At 47.0% G+C, this 15,275-nt stretch overlaps 1 protein-coding gene across 2 annotated transcripts; it reads right to left on the bottom strand.

The window, feature by feature from the left end:
• Positions 1-4,701: 4,701 nt before the first annotated feature.
• LOC124004679 (retinol-binding protein 2-like) lies at positions 4,702-15,042 on the bottom strand. Of its 2 annotated transcripts, none has more exons than XM_046313370.1 (4): positions 14,877-15,042; positions 6,972-7,150; positions 6,205-6,306; positions 4,702-4,905 (listed from the first exon to the last, which is right to left on the bottom strand). In XM_046313370.1, the coding sequence occupies exons 1-4, from the start codon at positions 14,947-14,949 to the stop codon at positions 4,852-4,854; spliced, it is 408 nt and encodes a 135-aa protein (XP_046169326.1). In that variant the 5' UTR covers positions 14,950-15,042; the 3' UTR covers positions 4,702-4,851. The 2 variants fall into 2 exon arrangements, with proteins under 2 accessions (XP_046169326.1, XP_046169325.1); XM_046313369.1 differs by lacking the exon at positions 14,877-15,042 and adding an exon at positions 11,162-11,287.
• Positions 15,043-15,275: the final 233 nt, after the last annotated feature.

Here is a 15,275-nt window from a genome sequence, read left to right as displayed (position 1 = left end):
CAGGTTACAGAGGCATGTATGGACGCTTGCTACAGGCAAATTGCATGTAGGCTACCCACTCACCCCTTCAAAATATATATAAATATATTTAAATAAATAAAAACGAATAGATGAATGAATGAATGAATAATAAAGATAATAATTCATTTGAACATATAAAACATTCCCTAAATTTCTATTTGTACAAATTATATCTCCGTTTCGAATGTGTATAAATACACTGACTTGATTACTGAACGGTATTGGTTTAGAGTGTGTAGTCTTAGAGTGATTATCTTAATTTACCGAGGTTAGCTAGCCAGCTATTTGTCGTCCTTAACGTAGGTGACTGCTAGCTAGCCAACGCTAGCCAACGTCTTCTGTATAGAACTCAACTACCCGGTCGCATTCACAGGTAGTATCACATTTTCACTTCATTTCTTTACAGTACAACGGTTTGATTTGTTTGATCGTAGCTAGCTACTTAGCTAGCTACATAGCCGTCTTTGTATCAAAGATAATTGTGTAGTCTAGAGCGATTTTCTAGGTTCGCTAGCCAGCTATTGTCGTTCTTTTAACGCAACGTAACGTAAACAACACTGCTAGCTAGCCAGCTAGCCCCCGAATAGCAGCACTGTAGAAACTATTACACTCAACGGAACGACTTGATTAGTGTAGTGTCAACAACGCACCCACTGCCAGCTGGCCTACTTCAGCAGTACTGTATCATTTTAATCATTTTAGTCAATAAGATTCTTGCTACGTAGCTTAACTTTCTGAACATTCGAGACGTGTAGTCCACTTGTCATTCCAATCTCCTTTGCATTAGCGTAGCCTATTCTGTAGCCTGTCAACTATGTAGTTTTGGAATTGTTAGTTAGATTACTTGTTGGTTATCACTGCATTGTCGGAACTAGAAGCACAAGCATTTCGCTACACTCGCATTAACATCTGCTAACCATGTGTATGTGACAAATAAAATTTGATTTGATTTGATTTGATTTATGTGTCTGTTTATCCCTGTTCTCTCCTCTCTGCACAGACCATACAAACGCTCCTCACCGCGTGGCCGCGGCCACCCTACTCTGGTGGTCCCAGCGCGCACGACCCACGTGGAGTTCCAGGTCTCCGGTAGCCTCTGGAACTGCCAATCTGCGGTCAACAAGGCAGAGTTCATCTCAGCCTATGCCTCCCTCCAGTCCCTCGACTTCTTGGCACTGACGGAAACATGGATCACCACAGACAACACTGCTACTCCTACTGCTCTCTCTTCGTCCGCCCACGTGCTCTCGCACACCCCGAGAGCGTCTGGTCAGCGGGGTGGTGGCACCGGGATCCTCATCTCTCCCAAGTGGTCATTCTCTCTCTCTCCCCTTACCCATCTGTCTATCGCCTCCTTTGAATTCCATGCTGTCACAGTTACTAGCCCTTTCAAGCTTAACATCCTTATCATTTATCGCCCTCCAGGTTCCCTCGGAGAGTTCATCAATGAGCTTGATGCCTTGATAAGCTCCTTTCCTGAGGACGGCTCACCTCTCACAGTTCTGGGCGACTTTAACCTCCCCACGTCTACCTTTGACTCTTTCCTCTCTGCCTCCTTCTTTCCACTCCTCTCCTCTTTTGACCTCACCCTCTCACCTTCCCCCTACTCACAAGGCAGGCAATACGCTCGACCTCATCTTTACTAGATGCTGTTCTTCCACTAACCTCATTGCAACTCCCCTCCAAGTCTCCGACCACTGCCTTGTATCCTTTTCCCTCTCGCTCACATCCAACACCTCCCACACTGCCCCTACTCGGATGGTATCGCGCCGTCCCAACCTTCGCTCTCTCTCCCCCGCTACTCTCTCCTCTTCCATCCTATCATCTCTTCCCTCCGCTCAAACCTTCTCCCACCTATCTCCTGATTCTGCCTCCTCAACCCTCCTCTCCTCCCTCTCTGCATCCCTTGACTCTCTATGTCCCCTATCCTCCAGGCCGGCTCGGTCCTCCCCTCCCGCTCCGTGGCTCGATGACTCATTGCGAGCTCACAGAACAGGGCTCCGGGCAGCCGAGCGGAAATGGAGGAAAACTCGCCTCCCTGCGGACCTGGCATCCTTTCACTCCCTCCTCTCTACATTTTCCTCCTCTGTCTCTGCTGCTAAAGCCACTTTCTACCACGCTAAATTCCAAGCATCTGCCTCTAACCCTAGGAAGCTCTTTGCCACCTTCTCCTCCCTCCTGAATCCTCCGCCCCCTCCCCCCTCCTCCCTCTCTGCAGATGACTTCGTCAACCATTTTGAAAAGAAGGTCGACGACATCCGATCCTCGTTTGCTAAGTCAAACGACACCGCTGGTTCTGCTCACACTGCCCTACCCTGTGCTCTGACCTCTTTCTCCCTCTCTCTCCAGATGAAATCTCGCGTCTTGTGACGGCCGGCCGCCCAACAACCTGCCCGCTTGACCCTATCCCCTCCTCTCTTCTCCAGACCATTTCCGGAGACCTTCTCCCTTACCTCACCTCGCTCATCAACTCATCCCTGACTGCTGGCTACGTCCCTTCCGTCTTCAAGAGAGCGAGAGTTGCACCCCTTCTGAAAAAACCTACACTCGATCCCTCCGATGTCAACAATTACAGACCAGTATCCCTTCTTTCTTTTCTCTCCAAAACTCTTGAACGTGCCGTCCTTGGCCAGCTCTCCCGCTATCTCTCTCTGAATGACCTTCTTGATCCAAATCAGTCAGGTTTCAAGACTAGTCATTCAACTGAGACTGCTCTCCTCTGTATCACGGAGGCGCTCCGCACTGCTAAAGCTAACTCTCTCTCCTCTGCTCTCATCCTTCTAGATCTGTCGGCTGCCTTCGATACTGTGAACCATCAGATCCTCCTCTCCACCCTCTCCGAGTTGGGCATCTCCCGGCGCGGCCCACGCTTGGATTGCGTCCTACCTGACAGGTCGCTCCTACCAGGTGGCGTGGCGAGAATCTGTCTCCTCACCACGCGCTCTCACCACTGGTGTCCCCCAGGGCTCTGTTCTTGGCCCTCTCCTATTCTCGCTATACACCAAGTCACTTGGCTCTGTCATAACCTCACATGGTCTCTCTTATCATTGCTATGCAGACGACACAGAATTAATCTTCTCCTTTCCCCCTTCTGATGACCAGGTGGCGAATCGCATCTCTGCATGTCTGGCAGACATATCAGTGTGGATGACGGATCACCACCTCAAGCTGAACCTCGGCAAGACGGAGCTGCTCTTCCTCCCGGGGAAGGACTGCCCGTTCCATGATCTCGCCATCACGGTTGACAACTCCATTGTGTCCTCCTCCCAGAGCGCCAAGAACCTTGGCGTGATCCTGGACAACACCCTGTCGTTCTCAACCAACATCAAGGCGGTGGCCCGTTCCTGTAGGTTCACGCTCTACAACATCCGCAGAGTACGACCCTGCCTCACACAGGAAGCGGCGCAGGTCCTAATCCAGGCACTTGTCATCTCCCGTCTGGATTACTGCAACTCTCTGTTGCCTGGGCTCCCTGCCTGTGCCATTAAACCCCTTCAACTCATCCAGAACGCCGCAGCCCGTCTGGTGTTCAACCTTCCCAAGTTCTCTCACGTCACCCCGCTCCTCCGTTCTCTCCACTGGCTTCCAGTTGAAGCTCGCATCCGCTACAAGACCATGGTGCTTGCCTACGGAGCTGTGAGGGGAACGGCACCTCAGTACCTCCAGGCTCTGATCAGGCCCTACACCCAAACAAGGGCACTGCGTTCATCCACCTCTGGCCTGCTCGCCTCCCTACCACTGAGGAAGTACAGCTCCCGCTCAGCCCAGTCAAAACTGTTCGCTGCCCTGGCCCCCCAATGGTGGAACAAACTCCCTCACGACGCCAGGACAGCGGAGTCAATCACCACCTTCCGGAGACACCTGAAACCCCACCTCTTTAAGGAATACCTAGGATAGGATAAGTAATCCCTCTCACCCCTCCCCCCCCTAAGTTTTAGATGCACTATTGTTAAGTGACTGTCCCACTGGATGTCATAAGGTGAATGCACCAATTTGTAAGTCGCTCTGGATAAGAGCGTCTGCTAAATGACTTAAATGTAAAATGTAATGTAATGTAAATGGTATTGCAGATGTGTATTAGGCTACAGTACTCTGGTCTACCCTGTATAGTCCACGCAGAAATCAAACCATGCTGGTGTTGCAAGAAGTACTTGTGTCATAACAATTAAAATGTTATATGCTCCCAGCTCTATGCTTATGATGCTTTATGGTCGATGTGTTCTACTTTAAATTATTTAACTGCACCCTCTGAGGTTTTGAAATCAATCAGGTCTTGATAAGAAACACTGCGTGGTGTGAGGAATCATCTCCCAATCTTGTATTCAAAGTCCACACCTCCTCACTGTTGCATGTTGAAAGGTTTTGTAGACCTGGTGTTCTGTCATTGATAATCACGTAGATCTGTCCCTGTGAAGTAGTAGATAAGGTCGCAGGCCTTCACAACCCAACTGATTAAGGTCATATACTGTACGCTATTCATAATATGTCTTGTTCTGGTCATCTACTGTACAATATTTTGGATTGATTTGCACATTTACACATAGTTCTGTTCTTTCACAGTGACATGCTAATTTGAGAAGGTACATTATGTTGTGTTTTTAAAAGTTTATATTGTTTGTTTATATTTGCAAGTACTGTTACCTCTTGTCAATATACACCCATATAAATATTCATTTCATGTATTGACCAAAGTCAATGCCTCCCATCTGCTTGGGATGCATGACGTATTTATTAAATGTATGTACAATCACATCATAAGTACATGACATAATTATGTAGGCAGAAACACGTGAAGGTCATTTTACAATAAAAAAGCTTATGTCAGATGTTTCAGGGCTTCTTCTTGAAAACTTGTTTGCAGACTTTGTCTTTAACGTGGATCTCCTGAAAGAAAAAGAGACCACCAGAAAGACAATGAGACAATCAAATAACATATACCCCTCAAACTCAGAAGCTCTATACCCCTCAAACTCAGAAGCTCTATACCCCTCAAACTCAGAAGCTCTATACCCCTCAAACTCAGAAGCTCTATACCCCTCAAACTCAGAAGCTCTATACCCCTCAAACTCAGAAGCTCTATACCCCTCAAACTCAGAAGCTCTATACCCCTCAAACTCAGAAGCTCTATACCCCTCAAACTCAGAAGCTCTATACCCCTCAAACTCAGAAGCTCTATACCCCTCAAACTCAGAAGCTCTATACCCCTCAAACTCAGAAGCTCTATACCCCTCAAACTCAGAAGCTCTATACCCCTCAAACTCAGAAGCTCTATACCCCTCAAACTCAGAAGCTCTATACCCCTCAAACTCAGAAGCTCTATACCCCTCAAACTCAGAGGCTCTATACCCCTCAAACTCAGAAGCTCTATACCCCTCAAACTCAGAAGCTCTATACCCCTCAAACTCAGAAGCTCTATACCCCTCAAACTCAGAAGCTCTATACCCCTCAAACTCAGAAGCTCTATACCCCTCAAACTCAGAAGCTCTATACCCTCAAACTCAGAAGCTCTATACCCCTCAAACTCAGAAGCTCTATACCCCTCAAACTCAGAAGCTCTATACCCCTCAAACTCAGAAGCTCTATACCCCTCAAACTCAGAAGCTCTATACCCCTCAAACTCAGAAGCTCTATACCCCTCAAACTCAGAAGCTCTATACCCCTCAAACTCAGAAGCTCTATACCCCTCAAACTCAGAAGCTCTAAGTCAGTTCCACTGCGTCTTGTCAGTGTTCCCCTCTAATCAGGGACTGATTTAGACCTGGGACACCAGGCCTGTACAAATAATATGAATGAAAAAACACAAACCCACAGACACTTGGCCCTAAGTGGAATGAGTTTGACACCCCTGATATAGGGAATAGGGTGCCATTTCAGATGCAGTCTATATGCCAGGGGGACTCAACTCTTACACTACGATGTTCGGAACCTGCTGCTTTTCTGTTCTACCTGAAAATTAATTGCACACACCTGGTGACCCAGGTCTAATTCAGTCCCTAATTAGAGGGGAACAATGAAATGATGCAGTGGAACTGGCTTAGAGGTCCAGAGTTGAGTTTGAGAGGTATAGAGCTTCTGTTGTCTTAGGTATGAAGAATCTGTAATGTTCTGTATCTTGATGTTGAAGTCTAGGACATTTCTCTCTTTTCTCTTTCTAACCCCCCCCTCCATCTTTCTCTCAGTCACCATGTGTAGCAGGTCTCCTTCTATCCATTGCATCCAGCCACGGTTGGCCTTCTCTCCCTTCTGCACAGCCACCAACTTGTCTCCATCCCAGGTAACCAGTGTCTGAACACACACACACACACACACACACACACACACACACACACACACACACACACACACACACACACACATTTGCCCAAATTTCCCACAGCTAAGATATCAGGTCGGTAGCATGGAGTAGACGTAGCATAATAAACATTTGGGACACTCAAATAAGTATATGTTACGTTTCCAATTTGTAAGTCGCTCTGGATAAGAGCGTCTGCTAAATGACTTAAATGTAAATGTAAATGTTTGGTATTGTTGCATAAGACAGAAGGTTATTAAAGGCAAAAACTAAAGGAGGGTAGTTGGTCGGGGTGGCTGAGTGGGCATATAACTTGAACGTCTGGCAAGCTAATGGCTTTGTGCTCTAAATGTTATTCATAATATATCACAAAATGCAATTTGTAACATATCATAGGAAATGGATGAAGGATATCAATAAATTAATAAATGCCATACCAAATGTAACATATCATACTAATTTGAGTGTCCAGGATTTTCGTTTGCTATGTTACGTCTACCCCTTAGTCCAGGATGAAGATATGTGTGTATGTTTCCATGAAGCCAGGGTCAACAACTCACAGCAGTGCTTATGACTGTCTCTTTTATTCTAATCTGAGAGAACGGAGTGCAGTGACAAAGTGTCTCTCTGACCGTGGTCAGAGTGGTTGTGGTCCTACCTGGACTGTCCTGTTGTCCAGTCCCTTAGTGACCTCCTCAAACTCCTCCCCAACGGTGAAGTTGACCTCGTAGTTCCTGAAGGTGCTCAAAGTTTTGGTCTCAAACTTGTCTCCATTCTGGACGATCACCTTGGTCTGGGTCAGGTGACAGGCGATCTTACGGGTGGCAAAGTCAATATCTGGAGGAAACACAGTGAAACAACGTCAACATTTAAAGATGTTCTGCTCATTCCATGACACAGACTGTCCAGGTGAATCCAAGTGATAGTTATGATCCCTTATTGATGTAATTTGTCACGTATATCCTACCCACTGAACATTAAAAACTGAAATATCCTATGTTTCACCGAGTCGTGGCTGAACGACGTCATTAATAATATATAGCTGCCGGGTTCTACACTCCAACGAAAGTATAGAACAGCAGCCTCTGGTAAGACACGGGGGGGGGGGGTCTATGCATATTTGTTAACAACAGCTAGTGCATGATTTCTAAGGAATTCTCAAGGTTTTTCTCGCCTAAGGTAGAGTTTATCATGATAAGCTATAGACCACACTATCTACCTAGAGAGTTTTCATCTGTATTTTTTGTAGCTGTCTACATACCACCACAGACCGTTGCTGGCACTAAAACCACACTCAATGAGCTGTATACCGCAATAGGCAAACAGGAAAACATTCATCCAGAGGCAGCGCTCCTAGTGGCCGGGGACTTTAATGAAGGGAAACTTAAATCACGTTTACCTAATTTTTATCATCATGTTAAATGTGCACCCAGAGGGGAAAAACTCTGGAGCACCTTTACTCCACACACAGAGAAGTGTGCAAAGCTCTCCGTCGCCCTCCAGAAGGCAAATTTGACCATAATTCTATCCCATTGATTCCTGCATACAAGCAAAAAAACACCAGTGCCTCGGTCTATAAAAAAAGTGGTCAGATGAAGCAGATGCTAATCTACAGGACTGTTTTGCTCTCACAGACTGGAACATGTTCCGGGATTCTTCCGATGGCTTTGAGGAGTACACCACATCAGTCACTGGCTTTATCAATAAGTGCATCGATGACATCGTCCCCACAGTGACAATACGTACATACCCCAACCAGAAGCCATGGATTACAGGCAACATTCGCACTGACCTAATGGGTAGAGCTGCTGCTTTCAAGGAGCGGGACTCTAACCTGGAAGCTTATAAAAAATCCCACTATGCCCTCCAACGAACCATCAAACAGGCAAAGCTTCAAAACAGGACTAAGATCGAATCGTACTACACGGGCTCTGACACTCGGATGTGGCAGGGCTTGCAAACTATTACAGACTACATTGGGAAGCACAGCCAAGAGCTGCCCAGTGACACGATGAGCTAAATAACTTATATGCTTGCTTCGAGGCAAGTAACGCTGAAAAATACATGAGAGTAAGACCTTTTAACAGGTCAACAGTCACAAGGCCAGATGGATTACCAGGACGTGTACTCCGAGCATGCGCTGACCAACTAGCAAGTGTCTTCACGGACCTTTTCAACCTCTCCCTGTCTGAGTCTGTAAAACCAACATGTTTCAAGCAGACCACCATAGTCCCTGTGCCCAAGAACACTAAGGTAACCTGCCTAAATGACTACCGACCCTTAGCCCTCACATCTGGAGCCATGAAGTGCTATGAAAGGCTGGTCATGGCTCACATCAACACCATATTCCGAGAAACCCTAGACCCACTCCAATTTGCATACCGCCCCAACAGATCCACAGATGAAGCTATCTCTATTGCTCTCCACACTGCCCATTCACCCCTGGATAAAAGGAACACCTATGAGAGAATACTATTCATTGATTACAGCTCAGCGTTCACCGCCATAGTACCCTCAAAGCTCACCACTAAGCTAAATACCCTGCGACTAAACACCTCCCTCTGCAACTGGATCCTGGACTTCCTGACAGTCGCCCCCAGGTGGTAAGTGTAGGTAACAACACATCCGCCACGCTGATCCTCAACACAGGGGTCCATCAGGGGTGAGTTCTCAGTCCCATCCTGTACTCCCTGTTCACTCATGACTGCACATCCAGGCACGACTCCAACACCATCATTAAGTTTGCCCATGACACAACAGTGGCAGGCCTGAACACCGACAACGACGAGACAGCCTATAGGGAGGAGGTCAGAGACCTGACTGTGTGGTGCAAGGACAACAACATCTCCCTCAATGTGATAAAGACAGGAGATGATTGTGGACTACAGGAAAAGGAGGACCGAGCACGCCCCCATTCTCATCGACAGGGTTGCAGTGGAGCAGGTGGAGAGCTTCAAGTTCCTTGACGCCCACATCGCTAACAAACTAACATGGTCCAAGCACACCAAGACAGTCGTGAAGAAGGTACGACAAAATATATTTCCCCTCAGTAGATTGAATAGATTTGGCATGGGTCCTCAGATCTTCAAAAGGTTTTACAGCTGCACCATCGAGAGCATCCTGACTGGTTGCATCACTGCCTGGTATGGCAACTGCTCGGCCTCCGACCGCAAGACAATACAGAGGGTAGTGCGTACGGACCAGTACATCACCAGGGCCAAGCATTCTGCCATCCAGGACCTCTATACCAGGCGTGTCAGAAGAAGGCCCTAAACATTTTCAAAGACTCCAGCTACCCTAGTCATAGACTGTTCTCTCTGCTACTGCACGGCAAGTGGTACCGGAGTGCCAAGTCTAGGTCCAAGAGGCTTCTAAACAGCTTCTACCCCCAAGCCATAAGAGTCCTCGACAGCTAATGAAATGGCTACCCACACTATCCCCCCTCTACCTACATGTACATAAACTCTGCAAAAGAAGAAACATCCTCTCACTGTCAACTGTGTTCATTTTCAGCAAACTTAACATGTGTGAATATTTGAATGAAAATAACAAGTTTCAACAACTGAGACATAAACTGAACATGTTACACAAACATGTGACTAACAGAAATGGAATAATATGTCCCTGAACAAAGGGGGGAGGAAAAAAATCAAAAGTAACAGTCTGTATCTGCTGTGGCCACCAGCTGCATTAAGTATTGCAGTGCATCTCCTCCTCATGGACTGCACCAGATTTGCCAGTTCTTTCTGTGAGATGTTTCCCAACTCTTCCACCAAGGCACCTGCAAGTTCCCGGACATTTCTGGGGGGAATGTCCCTAGCCTCACCCTCTGATCCAACAGGTCCCAGATGTGCTCAATAGGATTGAGATCCGGGCTCTTCGCTGGCCATGGCAGAACAGAAGGAAATCACGCACAGAACGAGCAGTATGGCTGGTGGCAATGTCATGCTGGAGGGTCATGTCAGGGTGAGCCTGCAGGAAGGGTACCACATGAGGGAGGAGGATGTCTTCCCTGTAATGCACAGCGTTGAGAATGCCTGCAATGACAACAGGCTCAGTCCGATGATACTGTGACACACTGCCCAGACCATGACGGAACCTCCACCTCCAAATCAATCCCATTACAGAGTACAGGTCTCGGTGTAATGCTAATTCCTTTGACGATAAATGCGATTCCGACCATCACCCCTGGTGAGACAAAACCGCAACTCGTCAGTGAAGAGCACGTTTTGCCAGTCCTGTCTGGTCCAGCGACGGTGGGTTTGTGCCCATAGACGATGTTGTTTCCGGTGACGTCTGGTGAGGACCTGCCTTACAACAGGCCTACAAGCCCTCAGTCCAGCCTCTCTCAGCCTATTGCAGACAGTCTGAGCACTGATGGAGGGATTGTACTTTCCTGGTGTAACTCGGGCAGTTGTTGCCATCCTGTACCTGTCCCGCAGGTGTGATGTTCGGATGTACCAATCCTGTGCACATGGTCTGCTACTGCAAGGATGATCAGCTGTCCATCCTATCTCCCTGTAGCGCTGTCTTGGGCATCTCACAGTATGGGCATTGCAATTTATTGCCCTGGCCACATCTGGAGTCCTCATGCCTCCTTGCAGCATGCCTAAGGCATGTTCATGCAGATGAGCAGGGACCCTGGGCACCTTTCTTTTGGTGTTTTTCCTCGACACAGGTGTCCCAGCACATTGACTCTGTACTACTACCCCCTGTATATAGGCTCGCTATTGTTATTTTCTGTTGCTCTTTAATTATTTGTTATTCTTATCTCTTCCCTCTCCACCATCTCTCTCTGCATGTCTGTATCTCTGCTATTTTCCAACAGACATTAGAAGAACAGCTTACCAATGGCCTTCATGACATCCTCAAAATTCTCGTTGGTGACCATCACCATTGGTGACCATTGTCCATTGAAGTCTGCAGGCATCTTGGCACCGGCTGGATTTGTGCTACTGTATATGCCCTGTATATGTCTATGGGGATTTCTCACACACAAACACAATGCAAGAGGCAGATTCTATTGGCCCAACCCTTTATTTACAGCCTGTTTACGTGTGGAATTAAGTGTCAGGGTTCGCCTGATTACACTCTATTTCTTTGAAAGAGAAGGGGCGTGTGTGTGTGTGTGTGTGTGCGTGTCAAGTGTGGAGGCATCTCACAGTACGGGCATTGTAATTTATTGCCCTGGCCACATCTGCAGTCCTCATGCCTCCTTGCAGCATGGCTAAGGCACGTTCACGCAGATGAGCAGGGACACTGGGCACCTTTCTTTGTGTTTTTCAGAGTCAGTAGAAAGGCCTCTTTACTGTCCTAAGTTTTCATAACTGTGACCTTAATTGCCTACCGTCTGTAAGCTGTTAGTGTCTTAATGACCGTTCCACAGGTGCATGTTCATGAATTGTTTATGGTTAATTGAACAAGCATGGGAAACAGTGTTTAAACCCCTTAGAATGAAGATATGGGAAGTTATTTGGATTTTTGCGAATTATCTTTGAAAGACAGGGTCCTGAAAAAGGGACGTTTCTTTTTTGGTGTTGAGTTTATTACCTCAATTACCTCGACACAGGTGTCCCAGCACATTGACTCTGCACTGCTACCCCCTGTATACAGCCCCACTATTGTTATTTACTGTTGCTCTTTAATTATTTGTTATTATTATCTCTTCATTTTTAAAGTATTTTCTTAAACAGCATTGTTGGTTAAGGGCATGTATGTAAGTATTTCACTACACCTGATGCGCATGTGACAAATACATTTTTATTTAATTTGTTAAATACATTTCAATCAGTATAGATGAAGGGGAGGAGACAGGTTAAAGATGGATGTTTAAGCCTTGAGACCATTGAGACAGGGATTGTGTCTGTGCCATTCGGAGGGTGAATGGGCAAGACAACATATTGAAGTGCCTTTGAACGGGATATGGTAGTAGGTGCCTTTGAACGGGATATGGTAGTAGGTGCCTTTGAACGGGATATGGTAGTAGGTGCCTTTGAACGGGATATGGTAGTAGGTGCCTTTGAACGGGATATGGTAGTAGGTGCCAGGAGTGCCTTTGAACGGGATATGGTAGTAGGTGCCTTTGAACGGGATATGGTAGTAGGTGCCAGGAGTGCCTTTGAACGGGATATGGTAGTAGGTGCCTTTGAACGGGATATGGTAGTAGGTGCCTTTGAACGGGGTATGGTAGTAGGTGCATTTGAACGGGGTATGGTAGTAGGTGCATTTGAACGGGATATGGTAGTAGGTGCCTTTGAACGGGATATGGTAGTAGGTGCCAGGAGTGCCTTTGAACGGGATATGGTAGTAGGTGCCTTTGAACGGGATATGGTAGTAGGTGCCAGGAGTGCCTTTGAACGGGATATGGTAGTAGGTGCCTTTGAACGGGGTATGGTAGTAGGTGCCTTTGAACGGGGTATGGTAGTAGGTGCCAGGAGTGCCTTTGAACGGGGTATGGTAGTAGGTGCCTTTGAACGGGGTATGGTAGTAGGTGCCAGGAGTGCCTTTGAACGGGGTATGGTAGTAGGTGCCTTTGAACGGGATATGGTAGTAGGTGCCAGGAGTGCCTTTGAACGGGGTATGGTAGTAGGTGCCTTTGAACGGGATATGGTAGTAGGTGCATTTGAACGGGATATGGTAGTAGGTGCCTTTGAACGGGGTATGGTAGTAGGTGCCAGGAGTGCCTTTGAACGGGGTATGGTAGTAGGTGCCTTTGAACGGGATATGGTAGTAGGTGCCAGGAGTGCCTTTGAACGGGGTATGGTAGTAGGTGCCTTTGAACGGGGTATGGTAGTAGGTGCCTTTGAACGGGATATGGTAGTAGGTGCCAGGAGTGCCTTTGAACGCGGTATGGTAGTAGGTGCCTTTGAACGGGGTATGGTAGTAGGTGCCGGGGTATGGTAGTAGGTGCCTTTTGAAGGTGGGGTATGGTAGTAGGTGCCTTTGAACGGGGTATGGTAGTAGGTGCCTTTGAACGGGGTATGGTAGTAGGTGCCTTTGAACGGGGTATGGTAGTAGGTGCCTTTGAACGGGGTATGGTAGTAGGTGCCTTTGAACGGGGTATGGTAGTAGGTGCCTTTGAACGGGATATGGTAGTAGGTGCCAGGAGTGCCTTTGAACGCGGTATGGTAGTAGGTGCCTTTGAACGGGGTATGGTAGTAGGTGCCTTTGAACGGGGTATGGTAGGAGGTACCTTTGAACGGGGTATGGTGGTAGGTGCCCGGCACACTGGTGTGTCAAGAAATGCAATGCTGCTGGGTTTCTCACGATCAACAGTTTCCTGTGTGTATCAAGACTGGTCCACCACCCAAAGGACATCCTGCCAACTGGACTGAACTGTGGGAAGCATTGGAGTCAACATGGGCCAGCACCCTGTGGAATGCTTTCGACACCTTGTAGAGTTTATGCCCTGACCAATTGAGGCATTTCTGAGGGCAACAGGGGGTGCAACTCAATATTAGGAACGTGTTTCTAATATTTTGTACACTCAGGATAAGTATCAAGTATGTTTTCATATAGATTCTGTTCACCTTGGTTGGACAGTGAGGTGTGTGTGTGTGTGTATAGTATACTTTTTATTGTGCTCCCTTGTGCATAAGCCACCAGTCCTCCTCTTCAGTTATGAGACTGCAGCTCAAGTCCTAGAATTACTATTCCACTCAAAACAGCTCTGTTGACAATCTAATTTACCCTTTAAAAATAGCACTGTACCACAAATAGAGCTAAATAAGGTAAACTGTGAGCCTGAAAAAGTGCCCGCCTCTTTCATTTTGATATTCATATTGCATTGGCCACAAAGTGCAACTTCAATTTCTACCCATCTCTCTTTTTGATGAGGCTCTTTTATTTACCCATCCAAATATTTTTCTTCCTCCCTCTATTTCCATATGGGTGTAATTTTCGATCCGCTCATGGAAATGAGAGAGCGGCACGGAATGAGACGCCTTGGATTGTTTGTTTTGGGGGATTTTTCTGGGTTGAGCGGGAGAGACTTATGAATTGCAGATAAAGTCGTGAATAATAAAAGACTTGGGGTTGATCAATGCCATGCTGAATGGATGGATGAGGGCCTTCGCTTGCCACTGACATGCAGATGCCGCTTGGCAGAGCTCAGGAGGGGAATGGGGAGGATGTTAAATGTGGAAAAGAGTAAATCTATATTTATTCAACGTGGTAACAAGCAGGACCCATTCACACAAACAGTCAAGGTTAAGTCGCCATGACAGCAGCTCAGTATGTAAATGAAGCAGCACTAGAGAATCCTTTCTCTCTCTCGCCCTCTCTTTCAATCTCTCTTCCTCTCTCCCTCACACACTCTCACTGTCTATCACAATCTCACTAACTAACACACTTAAATAGTCTTTACACAAATGTTATCTCCGACATCCCCCTCTCAATCAGACACACTCTTACACACAAACCCAATGACATATGCACACAGGCACACAAACGACACTCTTTATCATTTCCCTCTCTTCTTCACCCCTTCCCTCCCTCTCCACCATCTCGCTCTGCATGTCTGTATCTCTGCTATTTTTCAACAGATATTAGAAGAACAGCTTACCAATGGCCTTCATGACATCCTCAAAATTCTCATTGGTGACCATCACCCATTGTCCATTGAAGTCTGCAGGCATCTTGGCACCGGCTGGATTTGTGCTACTGTATATGCCCTGTATATGTCTATGGGGATTTTTCTCACACGCAAACACAATGCAAGAGGTAGATTCTATTGGCCCAACCCTTTATATACAGCCTGTTTACGTGTGGAATTAAGGGGCAGGGTTCGCCTGATTACACTCTATTTCTTTGAAAGAGAAGGGGCGTGTGTGTGTGTGTGTGTGTGTGTGTGTGTGTGTGTGTGTGTGTGTGTGTGTGTGTGTGTGTGTGTGTGTGTGTGTGTGTGTGTGTGTGTGTGTGTGTGTGTGTGTGTGTGTGTAGGCACTTAGCGTCAGCTAACCCA

The sequence above is a fragment of the Oncorhynchus gorbuscha genome, linkage group LG19, assembly GCF_021184085.1.
Source record: "Oncorhynchus gorbuscha isolate QuinsamMale2020 ecotype Even-year linkage group LG19, OgorEven_v1.0, whole genome shotgun sequence".
Lineage (NCBI taxonomy): Eukaryota > Metazoa > Chordata > Actinopteri > Salmoniformes > Salmonidae > Oncorhynchus > Oncorhynchus gorbuscha.
This window is presented reverse-complemented; position numbering and strand designations above follow the sequence as displayed.